This window comes from Triturus cristatus, chromosome 2_1 (genome assembly GCF_964204655.1).
Source record: "Triturus cristatus chromosome 2_1, aTriCri1.1, whole genome shotgun sequence".
Lineage (NCBI taxonomy): Eukaryota > Metazoa > Chordata > Amphibia > Caudata > Salamandridae > Triturus > Triturus cristatus.
This window is the reverse complement of record NC_140581.1, coordinates 1134123852-1134148864: the sequence shown is the minus strand read 5'-3', so window position 1 is coordinate 1134148864 and position 25013 is coordinate 1134123852. Positions and strand designations below refer to the sequence as shown.

At 45.3% G+C, this 25013-nt stretch overlaps 1 protein-coding gene across 10 annotated transcripts in view; it reads right to left on the bottom strand.

Annotated features, from left to right (window-relative positions):
* WDFY3 (WD repeat and FYVE domain containing 3) overlaps positions 1 to 25013 on the bottom strand; it is a 1391721-nt gene that overhangs the window by 235641 nt on the left and 1131067 nt on the right. For all 10 annotated transcript variants that reach the window (XM_085636566.1, XM_085636564.1, XM_085636563.1 and 7 more), the window contains one exon: positions 6619 to 6738. In XM_085636566.1, coding sequence (XP_085492692.1) covers positions 6619 to 6738 — 120 coding nt within the window. The remainder of the gene's footprint in view (positions 1 to 6618; positions 6739 to 25013) is intronic.

The following is a 25013-nucleotide window of genomic DNA, read 5'->3' as shown; positions in this document are numbered from 1 at the left end:
ACCTGTCCACAGGAGCCCCCCGTGTTGGGCCTGGACCAGGTGCCAAAAAGGATGTAGGTGAGGGCCTCATTAAATGGAAGCAGGGGCTCCGAAGAGCTTGCCGTCGGTTGAAGCACCTCAGTCAGGAGGTTAATCCTGACCGCCACCGTAGGAAGCTCGAGGTTGAGAGCCCCGGCCGCCCTACGCAACAGCACTGCGTACGATGCTCCCTCCTCCGTAGGAGGAGACAACATGCCAAGGTCAGGAGAGGTGTCAAGAACACTGGCATCCCCCAGTTCCTCTCTCCAGTCCTGTTCAGACCCTAGCTGGTCAGTTAAAGGGTCACCTGACCCCTCCCAGTCCTCCTCATCATCCTCTGAGTGCCACTGTTGTTGGAAAGGGACCCCAGGAGTAAACAGGGGCATGAAAACCCCACCTGGCGCCGGATCCGGCGTTGTTTGACGCCGCGTCCACGTCGGGATGGGGGCTGAGGTTGACGCCGGGCGGGGGGGCCGACCGGCGTCAGGCACGGTAGTGGTGCCATGGGAAGCGGCGCCGGTGGAGGTGTAATAAGGTCAACCGGTGCCGAGCCGGATCCAGGCCTGGATCCAAGGGGGGCCTGCGGCACCGGGTCCGAAGCCACCGGCAGCAAAGACCTAGGACCCCCAACCGAGTACACGGGCCCGAAGGCGTGCCGGCGGGGTCTGTCCACCGGAAGATGGCATGCATCGCCTCGTAGAATGTACAAAGCTGGGCGGGGGTCGCTCTGGGTCCCAGAAAGGTAGGGAAGCTCAGAGTGGACCTTTCCGGCTCCGCGCGCAGAGCCGCAGGAGTGGCACTATCCGCACGCTTCGTCGGGACGGCCGACCGACGAGAAGGCGAAGAGCGACGATGCTTCTTTGACTTCTTCTTACGCTTCCACTTACCCGACCCAGAGTGCCAAGACTTCGATGACTTCAAGCCGGAGTGATGGTGGCTCCACGACCGGTCCCTCGACTTACCTCTTGAACGGCGCAGAGCCGACTGCCGTCATTCAAGCAGCTTTCAGGACTGCTCCGGCAAAGCCTTCGGCGTCAACAACTGACAGTGGGAGCACGATTTGGGGTCCAGGTCGCACTCCAGGCAAAAGAGGCATATGCGGTGCAGATCATTCACCAACATCAATCAGGTACAGGAACCGCAGGCCTTAAAACCGGGCATCCCTCGTGCACCTGTTCGGAATCGGAGACTCGAAACAAGACGTCGAAAAAAGTCAAGAAAAATGTAGTAAAAAAATGAGTGAGGTAACGCTCTTCCCGGATCTGGGCTAGCTGGCACTGAAAAATAAAGAACTGATGTCAGCTCGCGAGGGCGGCGTCCAAGTAGCTGCTGCGACGTCATCCCGGCGACCAAGCTGCCGCCGACTGACATGGAGCCGACCGACGCCACCTTCCGACGCGCCCGGGTACTGCTGACGAAAAAAGTTTCCGGATCCAGTCTGACGCCTGGGGGTAATTCTAAGGTAAGGAATCTATAACTAATGTGCTTCTTTCAGATACTATGGGCGACAGGCGCTCTGCCAATTGGGGTGGTGGGTAGTTGTACACCTACTGTGCAGTGCTGCAGGGTGGGGGGTGTTTGAAAGGGTTATTGTTACTGTTTCTATATGATATGCGTACTTTTTCCTGTTTTTTACGTTCCAGCTGAAGAAGCACAGCTACGGGTGGGCAGTACGGGTTTTTCCTGGGATACAGGGGGATTCGGGTGGGCACTGAATGTAAGTGAGCAACAAAATGGTAATTGAATATTACCATGGCCAGCCAATTCTGTAACGACACTGAAGGTCTTGTAGTGGAACGTTAATGGGCTAGGGGAAAAGATTAAATGGACCTATTTCAGGAGACGCACTTACGTGGTCACCATTACCTGGCGCTTAATCGGTTTGGGTATACTCTCCAGGCACACGCGGGTGGCGATCCTGGTTAAAAACACAGTTCCGTTCATCCCTGGCTGCGTCTGGCAGGACCCACTAGCGAGGTTTGTGGCCATCGAGAGGACTTGAAAGGGCCGTTATCTAAATTTGGGCTCTGTATACATCCCCCATAGCTTCATGCAGGCACTTTCCCTGAATTGGGCACCACACTTTTAGACATGCCAACCGGGATGTTAGTAATGGGTGGGGACATGAATGACGTGATGTCCCAGGAATGGGATAGGTCTGCGGGATAGAGTGGGGCTGATGTGGCAACGGCCACTGTGGACGTTTGCTTCCGCGATGGGCTTGTCAGACTTGTGGAGACTGAATAATCCTTCCTTTAGGCAATACACACACATTTCCGCGGCATATGGCAGTGGGTCTCGATTGGCCTACATTTTCACACAATGCACCCAGGTGGGTCACTTTCGTACTGCCCATCACAAGGCGAGAGGTATATCTGATCACTCCCCGGTGGAGATCCTGATTCAAGGTCCAATTAGAGACTGAACCACCCCCCCCCCCCCCCCCTGAAATGCATCCTGGCACCTCAAAGACAGGGTCTTTCAGCACAAAATTAGGAAGCGCACTCAACAATACTTTGCTGAGAACACTGCACTCTCTGGGAAGCGTACAAGGTGGTGATTAGGGGCTACATCCAAGCAGAGGTGGGTATAAAACGAAAACTAAGTTGCTCCAAATATGATGAACAAGAGCGAGAGATAACAGCCCTGGAACCGGAAAGGGTGGGGGAGGTGCTTGATACTTGGGGGCTGCTCTTGCGGCTTTGTCTTAAACAGAAGGAACTGAGGGATTTGTAGGAGGAAGCGGTGCACCATCACACACTGGCCATGCACAGACGACAATAGGACGTTGGTGAGAAACAAACAAGTTAATTGCATGGCTGGGGAGGCAAGATTGGGAGCAAGATTGGGTCGTGGAACTCACAACAAGCACAGGGGAGACTCTGCTCCAGTGGGGATACCGTGGAGGAGTCTGCGAAGCACTACGAGAGGGTTTTCCAGTCAGTATCCATGGGACCACTCAATGAGTCCGTGGAATTGCTAGCGGAGCTGTCCCTGCAGACAGTGACACCAGAGGACAGGAAAGACATAGACTAAGATTTAACGATGGAGGAAGTAGAAGGGGCCATTAAGGACCGCCTATCGGGAAAAGCGGCCGGCCCTAACGGGCTGCCAGCCGAACTCTTTAAATGCGTGGCATCCGTAGTAGCAAATCCCTTGTTGGAAATGTTTGTGGCTGCCCAACATGAGGGCTGCTTGCCCGCTGATCTGCGAAGCGCCACGGTAGTGGTCATCCCTAAACAGAATAAGCCAAAGGAGCTGTGTGGCTCTTATCGACCCATCCCCCTATTAAACTTTGAAATGAAAGTATTAGCGAAGGTGCTGGCAAACAGACTGGTCCCAGTGATTTCATCATTGGTCCACCCAGACCAAAACGGGTTTATGCCCAAGCGTAACACCAGACTTAACCTTCAGCGACTGCATGGGGTGGTGCAGGCGGCGACTGCTGAGCTGGACGAACCCAAGGCGCTGCTGTCACTCGACACACGCATGGTTTTCAACAGCATCGAATGGCCTTACTTCCAGGCGGTGCTGACTAGATTCGGATCTGCCTCCTCTACTGTGACCCCAGTGCTAGGGTTCGGGTGAATGGGGCGATAACTAGATCCTTCTTGCTCCATAGAAGCACGCGCCAGGGCTGTCCTCTGTCCCCCATCTTGTTTACGCAGGTGCTTGAGCCATAAGCGGCATGGATCAGGGGAGACCCCATAGTGAGAGGTATAGACATGGGGGGGGGAATGGGAAGAAAGCATATTGTTGTATGCAGACAATATCTTACTCTATGCAGGCAAACCCAGACAGACGTTTCATCGGCTCATAAATGTCATCTGGCTGTTTGGTACCTATTCAGGCTATCAAATAAACTGGGACACGTCCCTTATTTTTGCCGGAGCGTTTCCCCCACTCTCCTCTGACTGTGCGGCTCTGACGCAGCAGGATATGATTAAATACTTGGGAATTTGGATTTCACACTCCTTGGAGGAATTTTTGCGTATGAACACTCAGGCACATGCAAAAACAACAATTGATGGACAGAATGCAGAACAATGTCATACATTCACCCCAGTACAGAGATCTGGGCCTCAATCCATCGTTTTTTGCTCACCATGCCGTTCCAGTTTGAACCCAGCCATATGCAAATCAGTCTTGACCCTGTGCCTCATGGGAACAGTCCAGCCCGAACTGCCAAGCCAGGTCCTCCCTGGACTGGAAACAAGCATCCTAGGACCGGTTTCGGGGTTTCACACCTCTTCAGCCAGGATAGCTTGATTCCAGTGGCATGGAGAGCAAGGGACCCACGTCTGGGCATACCCTTCCCACTCAGGGTGACAAATGCAAAAACAACAATTAATGGACAGAATGCAGAACAATGTCATACATTCACCCCAGTACAGAGATCTGGGCCTAAATCCATCGTTTTTTTGCTCACCATGCCGTTCCAGTTTGAACCCAGCCATATGCAAATCAGTCTTGACCCTGTGCCTCATGGGAACAGTCCAGCCCGAACTGCCAAGCCAGGTCCTCCCTGGACTGGAAACAAGCATCCTAGCACCGGTTTTGGGGTTTCACCCCTCTTCAGCCAGGATAGCTTGATTCCAGTGGCATGGAGAGCAAGGGACCCACGTCTGGGCATACCCTTCCCACTCGGGGTGACAAATGCAAAAACAATTGATGGACAGAATGCAGAACAATGTCATACATTCACCCCAGTACAGAGATCTGGGCCTAAATCCATCGTTTTTTTGCTCACCATGCCGTTCCAGTTTGAACCCAGCCATATGCAAATCAGTCTTGACCCTGTGCCTCATGGGAACAGTCCAGCCCGAACTGCCAAGCCAGGTCCTCCCTGGACTGGAAACAAGCATCCTAGGACCGGTTTCGGGGTTTCACCCCTCTTCAGCCAGGATAGCTTGATTCCAGTGGCATGGAGAGCAAGGGACCGACGTCTGGGCATACCCTTCCCACTCGGGGTGACACCGGACGAGACTCTGCGGGGACATAGGCCACTGGCGTCAACTCCCCATCACCCTTATGGGGAGAGCTGTACTGTTCAAAATGATGGGCCTCCCACTCCTACTTTATGTGGTACAAAACACGCCACAGAAGCTTCCTGACACATTCTCCCGCACCATTGAAGGGGAACTGCGAACCCTACTCTGGGGCAGTGGGGCGCCACAGATAGCGCTCCACAAGCTTCAGAGGGGAGTATATGAAGGTGGGGTTGCTATACCAGATGTGAGAAACTACTACCTAGCATCCCAACTTATAAATATGAATGGTTGGGTTTTCGCGCCTTAGTTCGAGCCCGCGTACAGAGTGGATCGCCGAGCGATGACAACAAAGGGATATCTATCGGCGTTATATCAGAATAGAAGTGGAAATATCTGGCTAATGCTGGCAGCTAGGGTTGCTAAACGCAATATTGCACGGCTGTGGGGTGCACGTATGCCTCCCAGGCTGTCGTACTGGAGGCAGACATGGACTGGTGTAGCCTTGCGGAGAGGGTGGTGTATGAGAGCAGAGGCTGCCCTAAGAAGTGGGAAAAGATATGGTGTCCTTGGGAGAAATTCAGAGCTTAAGAAGGGATGGGATCGGAGGAAGTTGTGCGTGCAACAAACGATTGTTGGGGTACTATGTTGACCTGCTCAGGATATGGAAACCTTGCTGACTCGCACAATGCAGTGCCCCTCGCACAGTGTAATGTACATATCATGTGATGACCCATTGTACGATGTGTATCTGACTGGAACGGTTTGTTGTTCAATAAATATACTTACAAAAAAAAGAAAAGAAGCATCACTCTCTGCTGTATTAGACAGTAAGATAGATTAGAGTGTTTCCTCATATGAAGTACAGTGCAACATGTTCCACCGAAAAAAAGAATTGCTCCATATAGATAATTTTCTCCAATGAGCAGATGGGGGCTGGATTGCCGTCTTAAGTAGCACACAAGGAATTAACTGTTGGATGCTGGTACCTTGCTGTGAGGGGGGTAGATTAACTCTTGCTGAGGACATAGTGAGCTACTGTATAAAAAAAACATACCAAAATGACACTGTGCTCGAATGAACAGGGAACATTTAAAACAAGCAGATGAGTAATAAAAAAATCTTATTGCATGGGCACTCACAAGCTTTACAGTAAACACAAATAAAAGATTTCTCTAGGACAGTCTTATTTCAAGCAATATTCCGTTCAGTAGGCTATATTTGACCACTGGAGAGGAAATCACGGAATAATTCTAGACACTGAAGAGAAAGTATGTAATAACAATTTGGAAAAAAGAATAATCACTGAGATGGTGTATGAGTATCTATATATTTTCACTAACTGTAGAATCTTTTTTAAAGTTGCTGATATGCTACTAATGCTGCCATAAAATCTTTATGAAGACATCTTATTTAGATCACTATACAGTGTTAGACTCTAGATAGTATTTATGCAATAATTGTCTAATATATTTTCAGTATTCCTCAGCTCACATTTGTCCTTTTTGTTTGTAACTTTCTACCACAGTTGTTTGACTGTTCAAAATAAAAATTATATTAATTCCTAAGTTAACGTAACCTTTTATTTTCATTCCTCTCCTTCCGCATTTACCTCTGAATCGTAGTCTTCAAGGATCCAAGGGAAGACTGGGTACTGCATGAGATCATTGTATGATCTCCCAGCCAGGGTGTTAAGGTGCATCAAATACTGAAAATTACTGATTTCGCCCCTCTGTGAGGTAAGTAATAAGAAAAGAAAAAATAAACATAATTTCTTCTAATACATTTTTAACAATGTTATTTACATTTTCACAGAGACCATAAGTACAGGGTTTACATGACTTGCGCATCAATATGTACATGTACAGTATACACAAACTTAAGCAATACAAATTCTGCATTCATAGGAATGTATATAGTACTTAAAAAAACAATAGTTTCATTTCAGTAGTACCAGGTCATGCTTTCTCATGAATATCTGAGGTTGATTATATCTCACCCAATCCTGACCAATGAAGTATGACAACAATACTTGTTGGCCCTCCTCTATCTCGCCTCTGGCATTTGAAATCCATATTAAATGGCAACCAGAATTTTTTCAAAATCATGCTTTTTATTTTGTACTGTAGCAGTTAGTTTTTCCAAATTACAGAAGTGCCAGATTTCGACTACCAGATTTTTAAATATGGAGTATGTGCAGTGAAAATCTAGCAGCCAACAACAAGAAAGAAAATAATTTTCCAATAAGTGCTGTGAGGGGGTAAACAGTACATTTTCCTGCAACTCCTAGTAATAATATTGTGGGTTCTAGGGGCTGAAGTACCCCAGTAATGTCTCCTATGTTTGTCAGTTTTTCTCTCAGAATCTCTATGAAAAATCAATTCCACCACATAGGAATATCATCTGGTTCTGCGTAGCCTTCCCAACACAGATCAAAGCAACAAAAGATGGCTCTCAGCTGAACCAGGGTAAAGTATCATCTTGTTCAATTTTTATTTGCATTCCCTTTGTACCAGATACTTAGAGGACTTAGATACCACCATCAAAATTCTTGTCTAAGTCTTGCCTGGTATAGAGGCTCCCAGATTCCAATTAGTCATATACATGTGTGCTCTTTAAGCCTGGAGGTTATTTATACAGGTGTATACCAGCAAGGTCCCCTTCTTAGGTACTGTGTCATAAAACAGACTCAAAGGATGTTCTTTCTCGATTTGTTTTATGTTGGTCTAGTCTGTCCTCTGCCCGGTGTACCAATTGAGTTAGCCTATAACTATCCTTAAGCAGAAGACAGGAATTGCTCTCCGCATGGTTCCTCATCTAAAAGCTCCCCATCTGCATAAGGTTCACTAGTCTCGAAGGGGCCCCTTTTTCCATCTCTGAAATCCAGCGTTTGAGAGCCCAGGAGGAAAGCCAGGATTATGGGTGACTGATGCCATGGGAGAAAAGTATGATGTGGTGTTTTTCTTCTTTGTAAGGATGTTCCAGTAATCGAGGAATACTGTAATTGAGGTAAGGGTGTCAATTTCACAAGTCTTATGTCTCTGGGATAACCATAGCACGTAAACAAACGGAACAGTTTGCTCTACTGTGACCTATTGCACTGGAGTACGATCACGGTGCCAGGAAAGTGCAGGTTGCAGCTGGGCTGCGTATATACAGCTTTCCACCGTACAGAGTGTTACCCCTTCCTTTGAAGATGTCTTATATAATTTTGACCATGGCGTCCTAGAAGATTTATTTTTCTAGATAAACAGCAATCTATTCTGAATCTGAATGCTCATTATTATGGAGAGTTTAAATGGTAATCATTGGAATACACAATGGAATCAGGGATTAAAGTAATTTAAATGCTAATCACTCCGCCTAGGAAGACCATCTTCAACTTTCTCCAAACTATACCAGCCTTTGTGAAAGGTCTCCAGCAGTGGTGGTATATTACATTGATAGGTGTCTTGTCATGTAAACAGGTACCGTACAGATCTCTTATTCCATTTAACACCAACTGCTTTTATTGTGTCTTTGCTACTTTCCCCAGGATATGCAATTCCCACTGTGGATGATTTAGAGTAGTTAACTTTAATTCCAAAAACCCCTGTGAATTTATCTTATTTTTGCAAAAGAGCTTGAACAGACATTTCAGGATGCGTAAGGGAGCATAAGACATCAACCACGAAAAGTGTAGTTTTATAGTCTCTCTGAACCAGTGTGATTCCTTTAATGTCTAGATTATTCTTAATATTTTGGTCTAGGGGTTCTACTAACAGAGACTGGAAACCTTTACCTCATACCTCTAGTTAGTGATACCGTCAAGAGAATATTCACCACTGGTATTGAGCGGATAGATTTGTAAAGCTACCCTTTAGGTATTTGGTCAAGTTCGGGGCTGTTCTAGTTTTGGCAAGAACTTTCTGAATGAACATCCTATCTACTCTATCAAAGGTCTCCTCCCCATCGAGCGAGTGAAGGACCATTCACAACCATGCTTCAAGTATTACTGTAAAGATTATTTTTACATCTAAGTATAGTAAGGGTATGGGTCTATGTGCTTCACCAGTAGTTGGGTTATTAGCAGCTTTCAATATGAATGATTTAGAGGATTCTTCCATAGTTTTTGTTTTCCTTTCTGGCAACGGAAATTTGTTATACATTGTAGACAAAGATATGCTAGCAGGTCTATGCAGGCCTTCCAAAAAGACAGGCGTATTATTGGTTTTAAGATTCCTTATTGCTATTTTAGCCTCTTTAGTAGCTGTGGGTTCAACTAGGGAGGCAAAATCTACATCACCTCCATGTGAAAATAGAAGATTCTTCAATAAGTGATATTGCAGCTCTTCATCAAGCTGTTGTGAACTATATAGTGTGGAGAAATAGGAATACAAGGTGCCTATGATTGCAGCTCTGTCACTCTGGAGCGTGTCGCTTTAGTTTCTTGTATGACATTTCCTCAGTTTATAAACTAGTAATCTAGCCGCTTTATTTCCACTTCCAAAATATTTCAGATTTTTGTATAACATTTTCTTGGCCACCTCTTTCATCAGGAGTCGTTCTAGTTCGCCTCCAAGCTTTACTAAGGTCCAGATAAACTCTTAAGGAGGCTGAGTGAATGTCAGACCCAACATTCCCAAGAGAAGTGCTGATCCAGTCCTGTTTTCCCGTGTGACCCGCTGGGAGAGCTGAGAGCGGGAGAGCGGGAGAGCGGCAGCAACCGGCAGAGCGGGCCCCCGGGACATCACAGGGCTCCGAGAAAACGCGATTGAATGTTGAAAACGCGCTGAAAGCCGTAGGAGGCTGCCGGATCCTGGCGAGCCTCGGTGAGCCCCAGTGGGAGTAGAAACAGCTCAGCAGAACCATGAGGCTTTAAGAACCAGGAGTCAGAGGAGCAGAGTAACAACAGGAAACTCCGGTGTCCCACACGGGGGAAGCCACGGTGTCGTGATCAGTACCAGCCGCGGCGAGAGGCAGCAAGGTCGAGCTGGGGTAACATGGGCAGCAGGAGGTAGATAAGCAGAGGTAAGCCGAGCGGGCAGAGCCGGAAGCGTGGGGCAGTGTGTGGCCTCATCTCACTCAGCCTTCGCTCCCCGCACCTTAAACACTTTAAATACCTCGAGCAGAGCTTAAGCAGGCTGAACGCTCCTGTGCCTGACTCCCTCCCTCGCTCCTCGACCCCCCCAGTTCCTCATCTTCCTATACATCAGTCTCATCAGTCTTATCAGTCTTATACATCAGCCAGTCGCACTTCTTCGGTGATTTGTTGCTGGGGGAGCTGACTGAGAGCTGACTGACGCCCACGCTGAGACTGGTTTAGAAAGCAGAACTGTGTAGAGCAAAAGACTGCTGGGGCATTGATCTATGCTAGACTGCTAATAGCAACTAAAAACAGCCAGAATAGCCTTTTTTAAATTTTGCAAGATTCAACCCCGGGACTGCGAGGACCAGCACTCTTAGCAGAACCACAGCTGGTGCCTCTTCCCAGGGGTGCGCCTCCTGGCTTATGTCTATAAACTGCAGCCTTTTCGGACGATTGCGGAATTTTGCAGCTTTAAGATTTTCAACTCGGGGTCTTCTAATCCAGGCCCTCCTTGGCGAATTGGGAGCTGGTCTCTGCCCTGCTAGGGAGCTGGTCTCTGCCCTGCTATTGCTCATCGATTGGAGGGGAAGCTGCGCTGCCTGTGGAAGGACCGCCGTGGAGCTTGAGAAGCCGGGACTGCGAGGACCAGGGTGCTCTCGGATTGACTAACTTGGCACACCTGGAGACTCTTCCCGGCCCGCCCCCCTCTCGGACCCCTCCTCTAGCATAACCTTTTTCGCCCACACGCGCCAGAGGAACGCGCCCGGGACGAAGACCGGGCCGTTTGAGGCCGTTTGAGTACGGGCGAGGTAGGGCGTGGGGCAACTCAGACGTGCTATAACCCTCCATACATCAGGAGCTGTTCGTGACATTATGACTATGAGAGAAACTAGGAGTAAGAGTGCCATGGCGACAGGGAAGCCAACAGGTACATTGGATACGTACTTTGCTAAAGCTGGGTCTCTTCTTGTGGATGAGATCTCCATTCTTGAAAGACGCATCTCCCAAGAAATTGACTGGGTGAGGAGATCTTCTCTGGGACCCATTGCACACGTTACCACTCCCGCTAAGTCACCAAATTGCACACCACTTCCTGTAGGGGGGGTAATGGGTTTGTCTGCTGCACCAGTTTCATCTGATATTAACTGTTCCACTACCTCCTCTATTGATTGTGACAACTTTGAGCATGCAGAGCTTAGTATACTACCCCTTCCAACTTGCAAGGCCCCCATACCACAAACCATTGCTGAGGTAGCTGTTACGGACTTGAATATAAGCACTAACAAGGAATTGATCCACCCCACACAGGGGGAGAAGGAGGGAGCTATCCCAAAAATGAAAAAAAGGGCTTATATGACAAGGGGGGAAAAATTTAAAGCCCCTAAACTCAATCTCAGGCCCAGGGGAACCCAACAGGACATAATTAGCAAAGGGTTAGCTCCATCTCGTAAACCGGAAGTCCTGCATCCCCATACTCTGGCAAAAAACTTGCCTAGCCAACAAAATGCTGCTGGAATGCATGACTCTATGTTCATTGGTTTACGCACCCTATTGAGGGAATTGCTTACTCCCCTGGAAGACCGCCTGGATAATATAGAAATCTGCTTAATAGATCTGCGTAAGGGATTACTAGGTCTAGTTGCAGACCAAAGAGCAGGTACGCATGTAGTAGCTGGGGACTCCATAGGGACGTCTAATTTACCTACAAATCCTATTACCTCGTTTCCTGCTCCTCCCATAGTCACTCCACTGGAAAATGTTCCTTTAGTTCCCTTGACAAAATCTGCTCCTGTAATACCCTGTAGCCAACAACCCCTCATAGGATTTACCAGCAGGCCGAATTTACTCGGCCCGGCCTCTGGCTCCGGCTCTGGCCAGGAAAAAATATTAAATGGTGTAAGGAACCCTTCAGGTAGGCAAGTCAGCCACCAAAACTGGCGCAAAGTAATAAACTTACCCCCTGAGGCTGCAGCTTATTCTGTTGTTCTGAAGGGAGTACCCACGCTTGAGGGAAGTGTGGTGGAATCCCACGATTCTCTACATAATAAGGTTACCAGCTGGCTAAATATCCATAGGCCATTGCCTCCCAATTGCAACGGAGAAATTCTTATGGTAAGAAGAGTCCCATGGATTGGTCATACTGATAAGAAATGTGTAGGCGACTGCATAATTGTAAATTTTAGGAACCCTAAAATTGTGTCCTATATTTGCAATTGGGCTGGGCACACAGGAATCACATCTATCGAAGTGGTCCACTTGTCATACTTTTACCCTAACACCTATAACCCAATTTTGAATAATGACAATGGTTGGACCCGGGTCGGATCTGCCGCCGACGACCGTAGAGGCAGGCCCACTTGTAATGCTCCCACTACTAACTTTGGTAATTTTTTACATCATAATAGATACAGCTGTCTTGAACAGATAGATTGACTTTACAAGGGACAGGGGAACGGTAGATGCGAAATAGGTATCGCCACCCAAGAATATGGTGCCTCACGAGGGGAGAACCTGACACCTATTAACCACCATGGTCAAGAAACTGATTCTTTTAAGACTATATTATGCTGTACTAATAACAAGTTAAATCCGATAGTCTCTACACTCTCCAAAGTAGATCCTATGGATCCTCTAACTTTGGAACCACCTTTGCCTACGTCTTTGGTTCCATCGACGGAAGCTGGCCCGTTTAAAATTGGTGGATATGATTCAGAACCGTCCGACGACTCTTTAAAGGTCCTTTCCTGGAATGTCGCTGGCATCGCCAACAAACTTGATGCAAGCGATTGGGACTCCCTGATAGGCAACAGTGATATTTGCCTTTTTCAAGAGACATGGGCAAGGGAACCATTATGTAGAGCGGGCTACGCAGTGTTTGAAATAAATGCGATCTGGTCCGGTAGAGGGAGGCCTTCCGGAGGATTGGCGATTTGGGTAGCCAGTCACATTGGGTGCAACGCGGAGAATCTACCGACTCTCTCGCAGGACATCCAGTGTGTCCTACTCAAGTGGCCTAATGCCCTAAACTTAGCAATTATCAATGTGTATTCCCGCCCTACTAAGTTGGCTATGGAATCCCCCACACTTGATGATCTTAGCTGTTTTCTGGCTAGTCTCCCTAACAACTTTAAGATAGTTTTGGGAGGCGACCTGAACTGCCACTTCGAGCCCTTGGAAGGTCTAAAGGAAGGAGCCCTCGCTGCGGAAGATGATCTTTGGGGTGTTCCTCCCTGTCATTCTCCATATGTTAAAATTTGGTCCCCCTTAGTAGTACAAATTTTGTCCTTAACGTTAAATTTCTCCTTAAGGGCATGCAATGGTCGCAGTACTTCTGATACCCCCTCTGCATGCACTTTTAATAGGATAAATCATGAATCTAGGTTAGACTATATTTTTGTAGATATTAGTCTCTGGCCTAAGATTATGGATTTTAGAATAATAGCAAGAACGGACAGTGATCACAATGCACTTGTAATGTATATGGCGCACCCTAAAGGTCCTGCCCGATCACTCGCCGTTGAGCCCAGTCAAGATCCTGGGAACCTGTTAATCAGTTCTAATAGACGTAGGATTAAATGGGGGAAACTGGCGAGCTCAGAAGAGTCCCTAAGTAAAATCTATCGGCTAGCACTCCCGAAGCTAATGGAAATGGACTCTTTAATCATGCAGCCAAGAAATTTGGAATTCAATGAGAAACTAGCCCAAATCCATGAAGAAATGGTCGCCCTTCTAGGCGAGGTCTTTTATCCAGTGTTACCTTTAAGGCAAAAAATAACTCGTACCCCAACCTGGTATAATTCATCCTGTAAAAAGATCAAGTCCGAACTATTAAAGTGTGTTAAAAAAGGTTCGGACAAGTGCAAACTTGCTGAGCTTAGACGGAACTATAAGAAAGCTTTGGCAGTGGCGCGAGCAGACTGGGACTGGAATAAATGGCAGGACTTAACATCAGCACTAGAAGCGAAAGATCTTAGAAAATTCTGGTCCCTGGTAAATACTGGCCTGGCAGATCCCAAAGCTGCAATAGAGCCAAACATTGCAGCATCTGTCTGGGAGGCCCATTTTGGCCAATTATACCAGGAACCACCTCAAAATGTCGGTGGAGGGGACATGGTTCTTACTGCTGCCCCTGCCCCAGCAACAGTCCTGGAATTCACTCTTCCTGAGGTGTTTAGTGCTATTGCAGCCTTGGCGAGGGGGAAGGCCCCTGGTCTCGATAGGTTGCCTGGCGATCTTTTCCGATTACATCCAGAGATATGGGGCCCTTATCTTCTCACCCTTTTTAATGCCATTCTGGGTGGGATGGAGATCCCTTGTACTTGGCTGGGGGCGGAGATAGTGCCTATTTTCAAAAAGGGCTCTCCTCTGCTCCCAGCCAACTACAGGCCAATAAGTCTCATAGATGTCCCCCAAAAAATTTATTCTCGCCTACTTCTAAACCACCTCACGGAGTGGATGGAGGAAAATAAAATTCTTAGCCCCTTACAAGCTGGCTTCAGGAAAAACACGTCCACCATGGACCAGATCTTCCGCCTCGTTCTCCTATATTGGAAAACTGTGAGCATTGAGAGGGGAAGGCTGTACATGGTGTTCGTGGACCTGAGGTCAGCTTTCGATCTGGTCCCCAGGAAGAAACTATGGGAGACGCTAATGGGGCTGGGAGTCCCGCACCATTTATTGAATGCCATCATTAGGCTCCATGAAAACAACTTTGCACAGGTCAGGTATGGGAGGATGGGAGCGTTGACATCTAAATTTCCAGTTCTTAGAGGGGTCAGACAGGGCTGTGTCCTTGCCCCAACCCTGTTCTGCCTCTATGTTAATAATGTAATTGCACATCTTAACACTGTTCATGATAATGATGCCCCGTCTCTGGCTGGCAGGAGGGTACCGGCAATCATGTTTGCGGACGATACCCTCCTGCTGTCCAAATCTCCGATGGGGATCCAACGGATCTTAGATGGTTTTGGCCTTTTCTGTAGCCAACACGGCTTGGAAATAAACACAGGGAAGACCAAGTTTATGATATTTAATCCCTCAGCTAAAACTAGACCAAACCCATCCCTGAGTTCAGTAACACTGGAGAGGGTAAAAACCTTTCAGTATTTAGGGGTAACGCTGCATGAGAACCTATCATGGGAACCTCATGTAGCAACCAGTCGCTTAAAGCTTTCTCAACTGTCGGGGGGAATTTTGAAGGTGGCAAATTCCTCTACCTATAAACCAATTAGCCCGGCTGTTGAAATGTACAAGTCTCAAGCCAAAGCAGCTGCATCCTATGGTGGAGAACTCTGGGGGCACAAGGTGGGCACAGGAATTGTTAAAGTAGAAAATAATTTTTTACGGCGTCTCTTGGCACTGCCCCGAGGTACACCCCTCCTTCCCCTAAGACTAGATATGGGCTTACCCTCGATAAAAGATGACCTGGAACTTATGCCACTAAGATTCTGGCATAGGCTCTGGTCTACTGCTGAGCTTTCACATTACAGACAAGAGCTTGTACACGTCATGAATTTGAACCTTTGTGATAAAATCCCCTGGCTAGCCTCTATAAAGAAAGAACTCTATCGGTTGAGACTCCCTGAATTATGGGAGTCTCCTGAGCAAGGCTGTCATGGGGTTCCTCGCAAACGCCTCGTGGGTATATATAGGGAGAAGCGTTTTGCTTCCCTGGTCTCTGCACCTAACAAAGGGACCCTGACTGACCGATTCTTGATCTTCAAGGATTCTTATCAGTTTGAAGGTTTTATGGACATTATCTTTCCTATTTTATCTAGAAAACTGTTCATACAATGGAGGCTAGGGACCCTCCCTATTAAAATTTTTACCCATAACTGGACAAAAAAGAATGATAAAATCTGTCCAGGTTGTTGTATTCATGATGAGGAAGAAACTCACATTGTGTTTTTTTGCCCTGCTTATAATAGACCAAGAAAATATTGGCTAGTTCCGCTATGCAGAAACCTGGGCATAAGGAGTCATCTGCATGTGTTTAGAATATTGAAAACGAACACTGCTCCACACATAGTCTTTGCAGTTGCAAAATTTTTAACGGCTATGTGGCAGATAAGGTCTAAATTAATTAATGACAGCTCTGTTTAATGAATTCCATCTGCTTACCATGTCCGTAACCCATTGTACATTGGTTTTATTGATTTTATCAACTGTTTTTATTTAACGTGACTGTTTTATATGATATTGTATGATTCTATCTTTTATGGCCTAATTGGCCGAAATAAAGAAAACTTGAACTTGAACTCTTAAGGAATCTGCTTGCTTATGTATAACTTCATGGTATTGAATTTGGGACTCTAGTTCAGTATTTATTTGTTTTGCTAACCACTTGATAACGTTTTTTGCCACATCATAGATCCATTCTACCGCACCATAAACATTTTAATTGAAGTAGTTTTCTAATGCTGCTTCTCTAACAAAAGTCCCTGAAAGCTATGTCCTTAATTACCCACGGTTTACAAGTGGATCTAGGAGGTGCTGTCATATCCATATGTGCATGATTGGATATCAAACTTGTTCCTATGTAAGAGGATGTGCCCTAACGACTAGAGCGGTCAACCTCAAAGCTGGGGAACAGGGTTTAAGTCTCGGCAGGGAAGCTCATCATCCTGTGATTCTGGGCAAATCCCAATCTCCCCGTGCCCACCAAAAATGAATGCGTCAGTCAGTAACGTAACTGGTGCTCAAGTAAAGCGCAATCATTCCTTTGGGTTGAGTTCACTGAATACAAAACAAACAGAAAAAATCTAGTATTGGAGGTGCAAATATGCAGTCCAATAAGAAAAAGTAAATTCTAGTGTATCATCTGTAGATATTAGAAAAATGTGTGCAGGTCCTCTCTCCATTATGTTACATTCTCTAAATATCTATGAAGGTTATGTCCCCCATACCATGTGTGAGAGAGGGAGGTGCCTGCTCATTCACATCTCTAGGTGTCAATCTGTTGATTTACTGATTCAGAGAGCTATTGCCTGGAATAATCTATCATGAAAATTGCTGTTTGCCTATATATGGGTCATAAATTAAAAACAGAGTTAAAATAGTGCAGACAATTAGGCTACCGAGACCAAGTATTGTACCATCTTTGTCCTCAAACTTTACTATCAAGGTAAATGGTATATCCCACTTTATCAGTACAGTAAGCCCTTAAGGTTTCCTATCAGACATTCCTTGAAACTCTTAAGACATAATAATATGTCCGTAGCCTGAATATATCTTTGGCCAAAAAGTGCGTTTTATGAGGTATGATTACGTCAATCTCTTTAAGATGTACTGATCTAAGCACCACTTTCCTTTTGATAGGGTGAGCTGAGGCCTTGGACGTTAATGTAGGAAATACACAATTTCTGTGTAGTCATCCCAATTTTTTTGCCTTTAGCTGAACCCAATATTTTTGCTGGCTGTAGAACTCTTTGCACTTTACCCATGCTAACCAGTGATAAAATGCTGGTGTTCATCCTTTCAACATGGTAAAACTGGGATACTCCTAATTAGCATATTTAACTTACTTGTACGTCCCTAGTATATGGTATTAAAGTGTACCCAGGGCCTGTAAGTTAAATGTCACAAGTGAATTGCAGCACCCGTTGAACCATCCACTAAAGTGTAAATATGACTGCATGCCTACCATTTGTAGCCTGGCTATGTAGTTTTAAACTGCAAATTTAACCAGTCAAAATAACCCCTTTTGACAGGCCTAAGCCTTCTTTTAAATATTTTAAGCCCCCCCCCCCCACCCAAGTAGGACTTACTGCCCACAAGGAAGGGTGCAAGGTATTTCTAAGTAAGACATGTGGAAGTTTAATGTTACACATGTCCTTACAGTGAAAAGGCCCCAAAAGGTTTTGATCACAGTGTGAGAGAGTGCCCTCTTTCTTGCATGGTATGCCCCCACTTTTTGCTGATGTGCTTTGACTGAGTGTGCCCTGGGCTCCTGCCCATCAGGTGCCCAGTACCTGTGTTCCTTCCCTAAAACTGCATTGAAGCCTAAACCCAATTGCCATCTCTGGCCACAGGTCAGCCCCTGGTAAATGGAACCACAGGTACCCAGGGCACTGTGACCAGAGAAGGCCCCTAAGGGCTGCAGCACCTATTGTGCCACCCTTAGAGGCCCTGACACTCACACACTGCCGTTGCAGGCTGCGTGTCTTGGTGCAGAACAAAGCGAAGAGTCGACATGGCACACATCCCTGTGTGCCATGCCCACAAACCACTGCCCTGGCATACATCAGTCACCCCTCTAGCTGGGTGCCCTATGCCAGTGCTGAGGGTACAGGTGCATGAGCCCTGTGCCCCTACAGCACCCAGGTCCATTCCTGGGCACTGTAAGTGCAGTGCTGCCATTAAGAGTATATGGTGCTGGGAGTTTGTCATTATGAACTACACAGTACCATAATGGCTACTCTGAAGACTGGGAAGTTTGGTATCAAACTTCTCAGCACGTTAAACCCACACTGATGCCAAATGTAAAATGCATCACAGAGGGCATCTTAGAGATGCCCCCTGAAACTCGACCAACCTCCAGTGACCTGGCTGAGTGGCTGCCCAGGCTGCCACCACCAGACATGTTTCTGGACCCCTGGGTCGAGAGCTTGCTGCTCTTGGGGTCCTGAAACAATGCACGTCCTGGGACGAGGTGCTAAGCCTCCTTCCCCAGGATGGGCAGGGTTCACGAAGGAGAAACTTCAAAGGCATGCCGCTTTTGTGAGCCTCTCCAGACCATTTGCTGCTTTCAGCAACTGGTCGCCACTGGATCTACCCCCCACTTTAAGCGGGAGAACCGGCGGTAAAAACAAGTGAGGAAGAGAGGAGTGCCCACCTCTGCCAACTCCACCCCTAAGGTGGGGGAGGCGAGGTGAAGCACAACCTCGAGTCCTCGCCATCTTGAGGATGGGGGGGACCTAGCCAACCAGGGACAGGCTCCTGCCCCCCTCCCACTGGAAAGAATAGGGGGTGTACCCACCCCAGGGAAGGGACCCATTGTTCCCTGCCCTTTACCTACCTGTAACACTCCTAAATTTAGTATTTAGGGGCACCCTGAACATTCGTTCCTCAGATCCAGCAACCACAAGAAAAAGAAGAGAAGAAGAAGGACGAGAAACCGTGCAGAGCTAACAAGAGGACGACGTCCACTGACTTGGCCCCAGCCCTACAGGACTTTTGCCCCTCGAACGTGCTGCTGCAAAACCCCGGCGTGTCCAGCGGACAGCAACCTTAAAAACCCCGGAGGACCTGCCTGCCTTCACTTTCCAAGCTGTTTCTCTCCCGTGAACACCGGACGTGTTTGAACTGCAGCTTCTGGTGCCAGCCAGGAACCGCGAATCCAGCCCACAATGCACCCCCGAACCCAGCCCGAGCTCAAGTGGAAAAATACCACGAGGAGGTACCCCTGGCGACCCGGACCCGAGATCCGGCGACCCCTGACCTGCCTCAAGCCTCCAGACGATGCCTGAGCCTCAATCCAGAGGATCCCCCCCTACCGTGACCAGAGCGGGTAAGAAATTCTGACGTCCCAAGGCACCCCTGCACCCAATGCCCCACAGCCTTGTGTGCCCAACCCAGCGGTGCCTAACCAACCCTCAACATACCAACTTACCCCTACAAGTGGTGGTCACTCCTGGAAGATCCCCTATCCTCCATAGGATAACATTGGGCCTCAACACTCTGCACCCGGCTGCCCTAGTGCCGCTCAGGGTACAACGAGAGTGCATCACTGACCCTAGGAGACCCCCGAGTCTTACCCCAGAACCCTAACTCAAAAGACCGATTACCTATCTGGAAACCGATAACCTCTTTTTCCTCATAGAATAACATTGACACTTTATCTCCCAAAAAGTTTCTAAGTGTCGACTTTGGAAAACAGAATATTCCTTAAAAATCACCAGATTAACCAAAACGCATTTTCTCAACTGTTTTCAGGAAATGTCCCAGTGCTGAATCTAGGTATCCAGCACTGAGTAAGAAAAGTATAGTTAAAGTAACTTACTTGCTAAGTGATTTTCCTACCGTAGGATAACATTGGTGATTCTATGTGAAAAAGTTTCTAAGTGCCAACTTTTGAAATACAATAATATTCTTTAAAAATAGTACCACTAACAAAAAATTATTTACTCAACTGTTTTCAGTAAATGCCCCTGTGCTGAATCTAGGATCCAGCACTGTGTTAGTAAAAGTAATCCGATACGTAATTTAATTGCATTTTACTGAAAAAGCCTATTGACTCCTATGTACTTCGTCTACTAAGTTTGTGCATTGAATTGCAACCCCTGTAAACTCGAATTGGTACAAAGTCCTACTATCTTTTGAAAGTATTCAACAAAAGCATCTTGTAGCTGAAAAGTATTTACATGCTTACCTGTGCCAGGCTTGCTTGGTTCTAGAAATAAAACAACAGTATAATTTTTTATACAAAACAATTGGCCTAGAGTTCAGTTCTTGAGTGTGTGAATTCATTTGCTGACGGAGTGTGTATATCAAATGCTTAATACTGTCCTCTGATACTGCCTTAGTGCTCGACCAATATTCATAAACAACAAGAGCAACCCTTATGTCCTTGTGAACCGGGTAGGTACTGAGTACAGAAAAATATCCACAAGGAACTCACTTATGAATCATAATACATAGTTTGTGACTAAATATGTCACTCTGATTTAATCACAGCCTAATATAACCTTTCTTTTTTAGAAAGCCTATCAAATTAATTATACATCCATTTTCATAATAAGCCCACACAGAAGGCCTATTTCTTTTTTTATGTAAGACCTAACCTCAGCCGAGGTAGGTATTCTTTTACTTTATTTTATACCAAGGTTCATTAGTTTCATAGGAATTATATCAAAAATACATTTCTAAAGTTGAAAATATATACAATTCAATATTTACAGTGATATGTGACCCCAAGTGAAAAACCATACCCTATTACAGTACATGTGTGTAAAGAGGAGAAGGAAAGAGAATTAAAAAGGTTATTGGTAATTTATATAAGGACAGATTTTGCAATTTGTAATGATTTAACCCCAAACTGTCTCTTCTATATGAGTTGTCGACGGCGTTTCGACCCACTCTAGATACCGGGTCTCTTCAGGACTGTATTTCTGGGGACTGAAAAATTAACCTAACATTAGTAACCTTGGTAATGTGGTAAATAATCAATTGTGGGCCTGGGAAGGCAAGGAAGTTCTCTTACCAAAATATGTACACTTGTGTCCATTGGATCAAATATGCAGCGGTAAGGAAAGGACACTTCCAACCTATAATCAAGGGTAAATAGGTTGAGTGCACGCGCTACATAATGTGTAACAGTGCTCACCCAAAGTGATAAGGGGAGTGAGACTTACTTCAATTTGCTGTCTCATTCAGTGACGACCAAGACACGGGTCATAATATTCCAGTGTTGTATCATCGAGAATTTACCTCTCAACCGATAATATCTGCAATGTTGCAATGGAAGTTAGCACATCTAACGTGCGTCATTCAAAACATATACATATTTATAACAGAATATAACTTACTTATTTTTCTTGTCCTCGTATGAAAGGAAAGAGAGGATGATGAGGTCACTGCTGAGGTGAATAACTCCCGTAACGACTTTAACGTCTATCACTATGGGATTAGAGTACATAATTCAATCTAAGGGAACATAATGGAGCAGCTATACTTATTTAACGATGGTTGCGATAAACTTACATTAATGAGGACGACAACAGCAATCAACGATGTAGCTGCGCGAGACGCAATCCGTCGGATACCCGCGGTTACCCGGAAGTGGTCTGTTCCATTAATGTACTCCCGTGAGGCTGTAGAGCTCACGACACAAAGGAAGGCTGTATGGCAGCCATCTTGGAACTGGCAAGGACGTATATTTACCCATGAGAGTAATTTTATTTTACTTTATCATTTCCCTTGGTACCTGCAAGGAGACGGGATGTAGACATAACTACGCTATCACATTTATTGGTAAGAGAACTTCCTTGCCTTCCCAGGCCCACAATTGATTATTTACCACATTACCAAGGTTACTAATGTTAGGTAAATTTTTCAGTCCCCAGAAATACAGTCCTGAAGAGACCCGGTATCTAGAGTGGGTCGAAACGCCGTCGACAACTCATATAGAAGAGACCGTTTTGGGTTAAATCATTACAAATTGCAAAATCTGTCCTTATATAAATTACCAATAACCTTTTTAATTCTCTTTCCTTCTCCTCTTTACACACATGTACTGTAATAGGTTATGGTTTTTCACTTGGGGTCACATATCACTGTAAATATTGAATTGTATATATTTTCAACTTTAGAAATGTATTTTTGATATAATTCCTATGAAACTAATGAACCTTGGTATAAAATAAAGTAAAAGAATACCTACCTCGGCTGAGGTTAGGTCTTACATAAAAAAAGAAATAGGCCTTCTGTGTGGGCTTATTATGAAAATGGATGTATAATTAATTTGATAGGCTTTCTAAAAAAGAAAGGTTATATTAGGCTGTGATTAAATCAGAGTGACATATTTAGTCACAAACTATGTATTATGATTGATTCATAAGTGAGTTCCTTGTGGATATTTTTCTGTACTTAGTGCTCGACCAAGCTACCACTTTAGAGAGTAAGGTTCTATATAACTTTAACCTCTGCCAAAACTCTGGAGACCCTTGGAATCTATACACACTGTACCTCACTTTGGTGCAGTATATATAGAGCCAGTTTCTTACACACAGTGGGCCTCTTTTTGACATTACAGTGCCATACATGCCAACATTTCAACTTCGATAAGAGGGAGAAACATGCATGGGTGCAACAGCCTGAATAACATTTAACGCGAAACAGGTAATAGGAGTACCTCTGAAATATATTTTACCATCCTCAAGAAATACCTTCTGCTTCAAACACACATCCCTAAGTAGAATGTAGTATGCTCACTTCCAGGTAGTCAGTCATACGTATTAACGCCATAAACGTATGACAAGTCAAAATAAGAGGTCAAAATATATAAGCCAATACACCTGGAAGAAGAGATAGTGACAAATACAAGGAGGGAATGACGAAGGCAACAAATTACAAAGAAGTGCTGTTACCCACATAATACACCAGTTGTGTTCTTGTAACCAGAGTCAATATTTGTGACAGTCTGTAGCACAAAAGTACAAATTTGTACACCTGGAAGATGAGCTGATGATAAAGATGAGGTTGGGAGAACACAATATAGCATTTACTCTTGTTTGCACAGTGCAGTAGTATATTTGAGTTTAACTTTTGTGAAAATCTGGTGGCCCAAAATGTACTAGTCTGTGTGTATACTTGAGAGGAGAGCTGGTAACAAAGATGAGAGGTTAGTAAAGACGACAGTGGGATAACGAACTGCAGCAGAGACAATATGGTTCTTACAAAGCGGATGTGTTAAATATGTCATCAGTTTCAACTTTAGTGACATTAAGGAATATGAACTGATAGAAAATGTAATGGTCCAGGGACATTAAGATCCATTAGGACAGAGTTCTCTCAGGTCCACAGCCAGAACAGAGGACATGACAGGTAGCATGAGTAACAAAGGGAATTCCACTGCAGGATAGACACAGGACAGCATGGGTGGAGACAAGCTCCCCCAGATGTGGAAGAACAAATGTGATGGAGAGAAATGTATATAATAAAAATTAGGTATACAACACGTCTGGCTCTGTGTTTTCTGTCATCAAACTTAGCGAATGTTGTTAAACCCACACAGCGATACATACTTGACGAAGGGCGCCTATGGAATGGGTACAGAATCACCTTTACTGGATGCTGTTAAGCAGAAGATGGCGGTTATCAAAGTACCAATATAATCATTGAAGCTATAAAGGAAGATGGCTGGGACACTAATAAAGGGACATGCCTTCTATTCCATGCATGATGAATCGCGCATTTTGGTCGAGCAAAGAAACCGGGATTGAGCCTCAATTTTCAAGGTTCATGCTGTGCAATTCAGACACTACATGGGTAACTATCTCTAACATTAAAGGTAATGCTTTGGCCCTAATTGTTAGAGGGCGAGATTAGAGCCTACCTATCAGGCAAACATCATTTGTTTTGGCAGTCACCCAATAGATTGTGCTAGTTAAAAAAAAAACAGTCCCAAACTCTGTTTTTGTTTGTGCTGTTTGAAACTGCCAAGTGTTGATGCCTATCACACACCCTTATCTCCCCCTCCAAGAATTAAGGACACAGCAATGATCCCTGATTTTCTAGTCCACGTTGTACAGATAAGTCACTAGATGGGTATCTACCTCGGACATTAAAGGTTAATGCTTTCTTACAGGGGACGAACCAACAAATTAATAGAGAGAGCTGATCCAGAAGTGTGGCTTAGTTTTTTAGAGCCCGTGCACGAGCCGAGCACTGAGAATGTTTGCTATGTAAATCATACAACAATCATCACATAAAATATGGCAAACTCTCTTCAAAATTCAAAAAAGTGTATTTATCCAACATGTGGAAGCTTTGACATTAATACATCACATTACAGCTCTGCACTAAGAAATACTTACAAGTGATAGTTTTGAAACATAAACCAGTAGTGAACTAAGAGGCAAGACAGATGGAATGTAAACCCAATACAATGTCCAGATTACTATACAGCAACATTATAGTCTAGTAAATCAAACACAATAGGTTTTTTTTATAACTGGTATTCAGAACTCACATATTTGAAAGTGCTTTCTTATGCGATAATGAAGAAAAAGGAGTTTTGATGAAATAAAGTACTTGCCTAGGCTCACACAATTTGAGGGGAAGCCAGAATTTAGAAATCAGTCACTAAACAGTTATCTATTTCTTTTTACTTATGTTAAGGCTTTGTTTTTACCTTTTTCATATAGTGTGAACACACCCAAAGGTATTGGAACGCTTTACATGAGTACCAGTCACATTATATAATGTCACCATTTATTGTT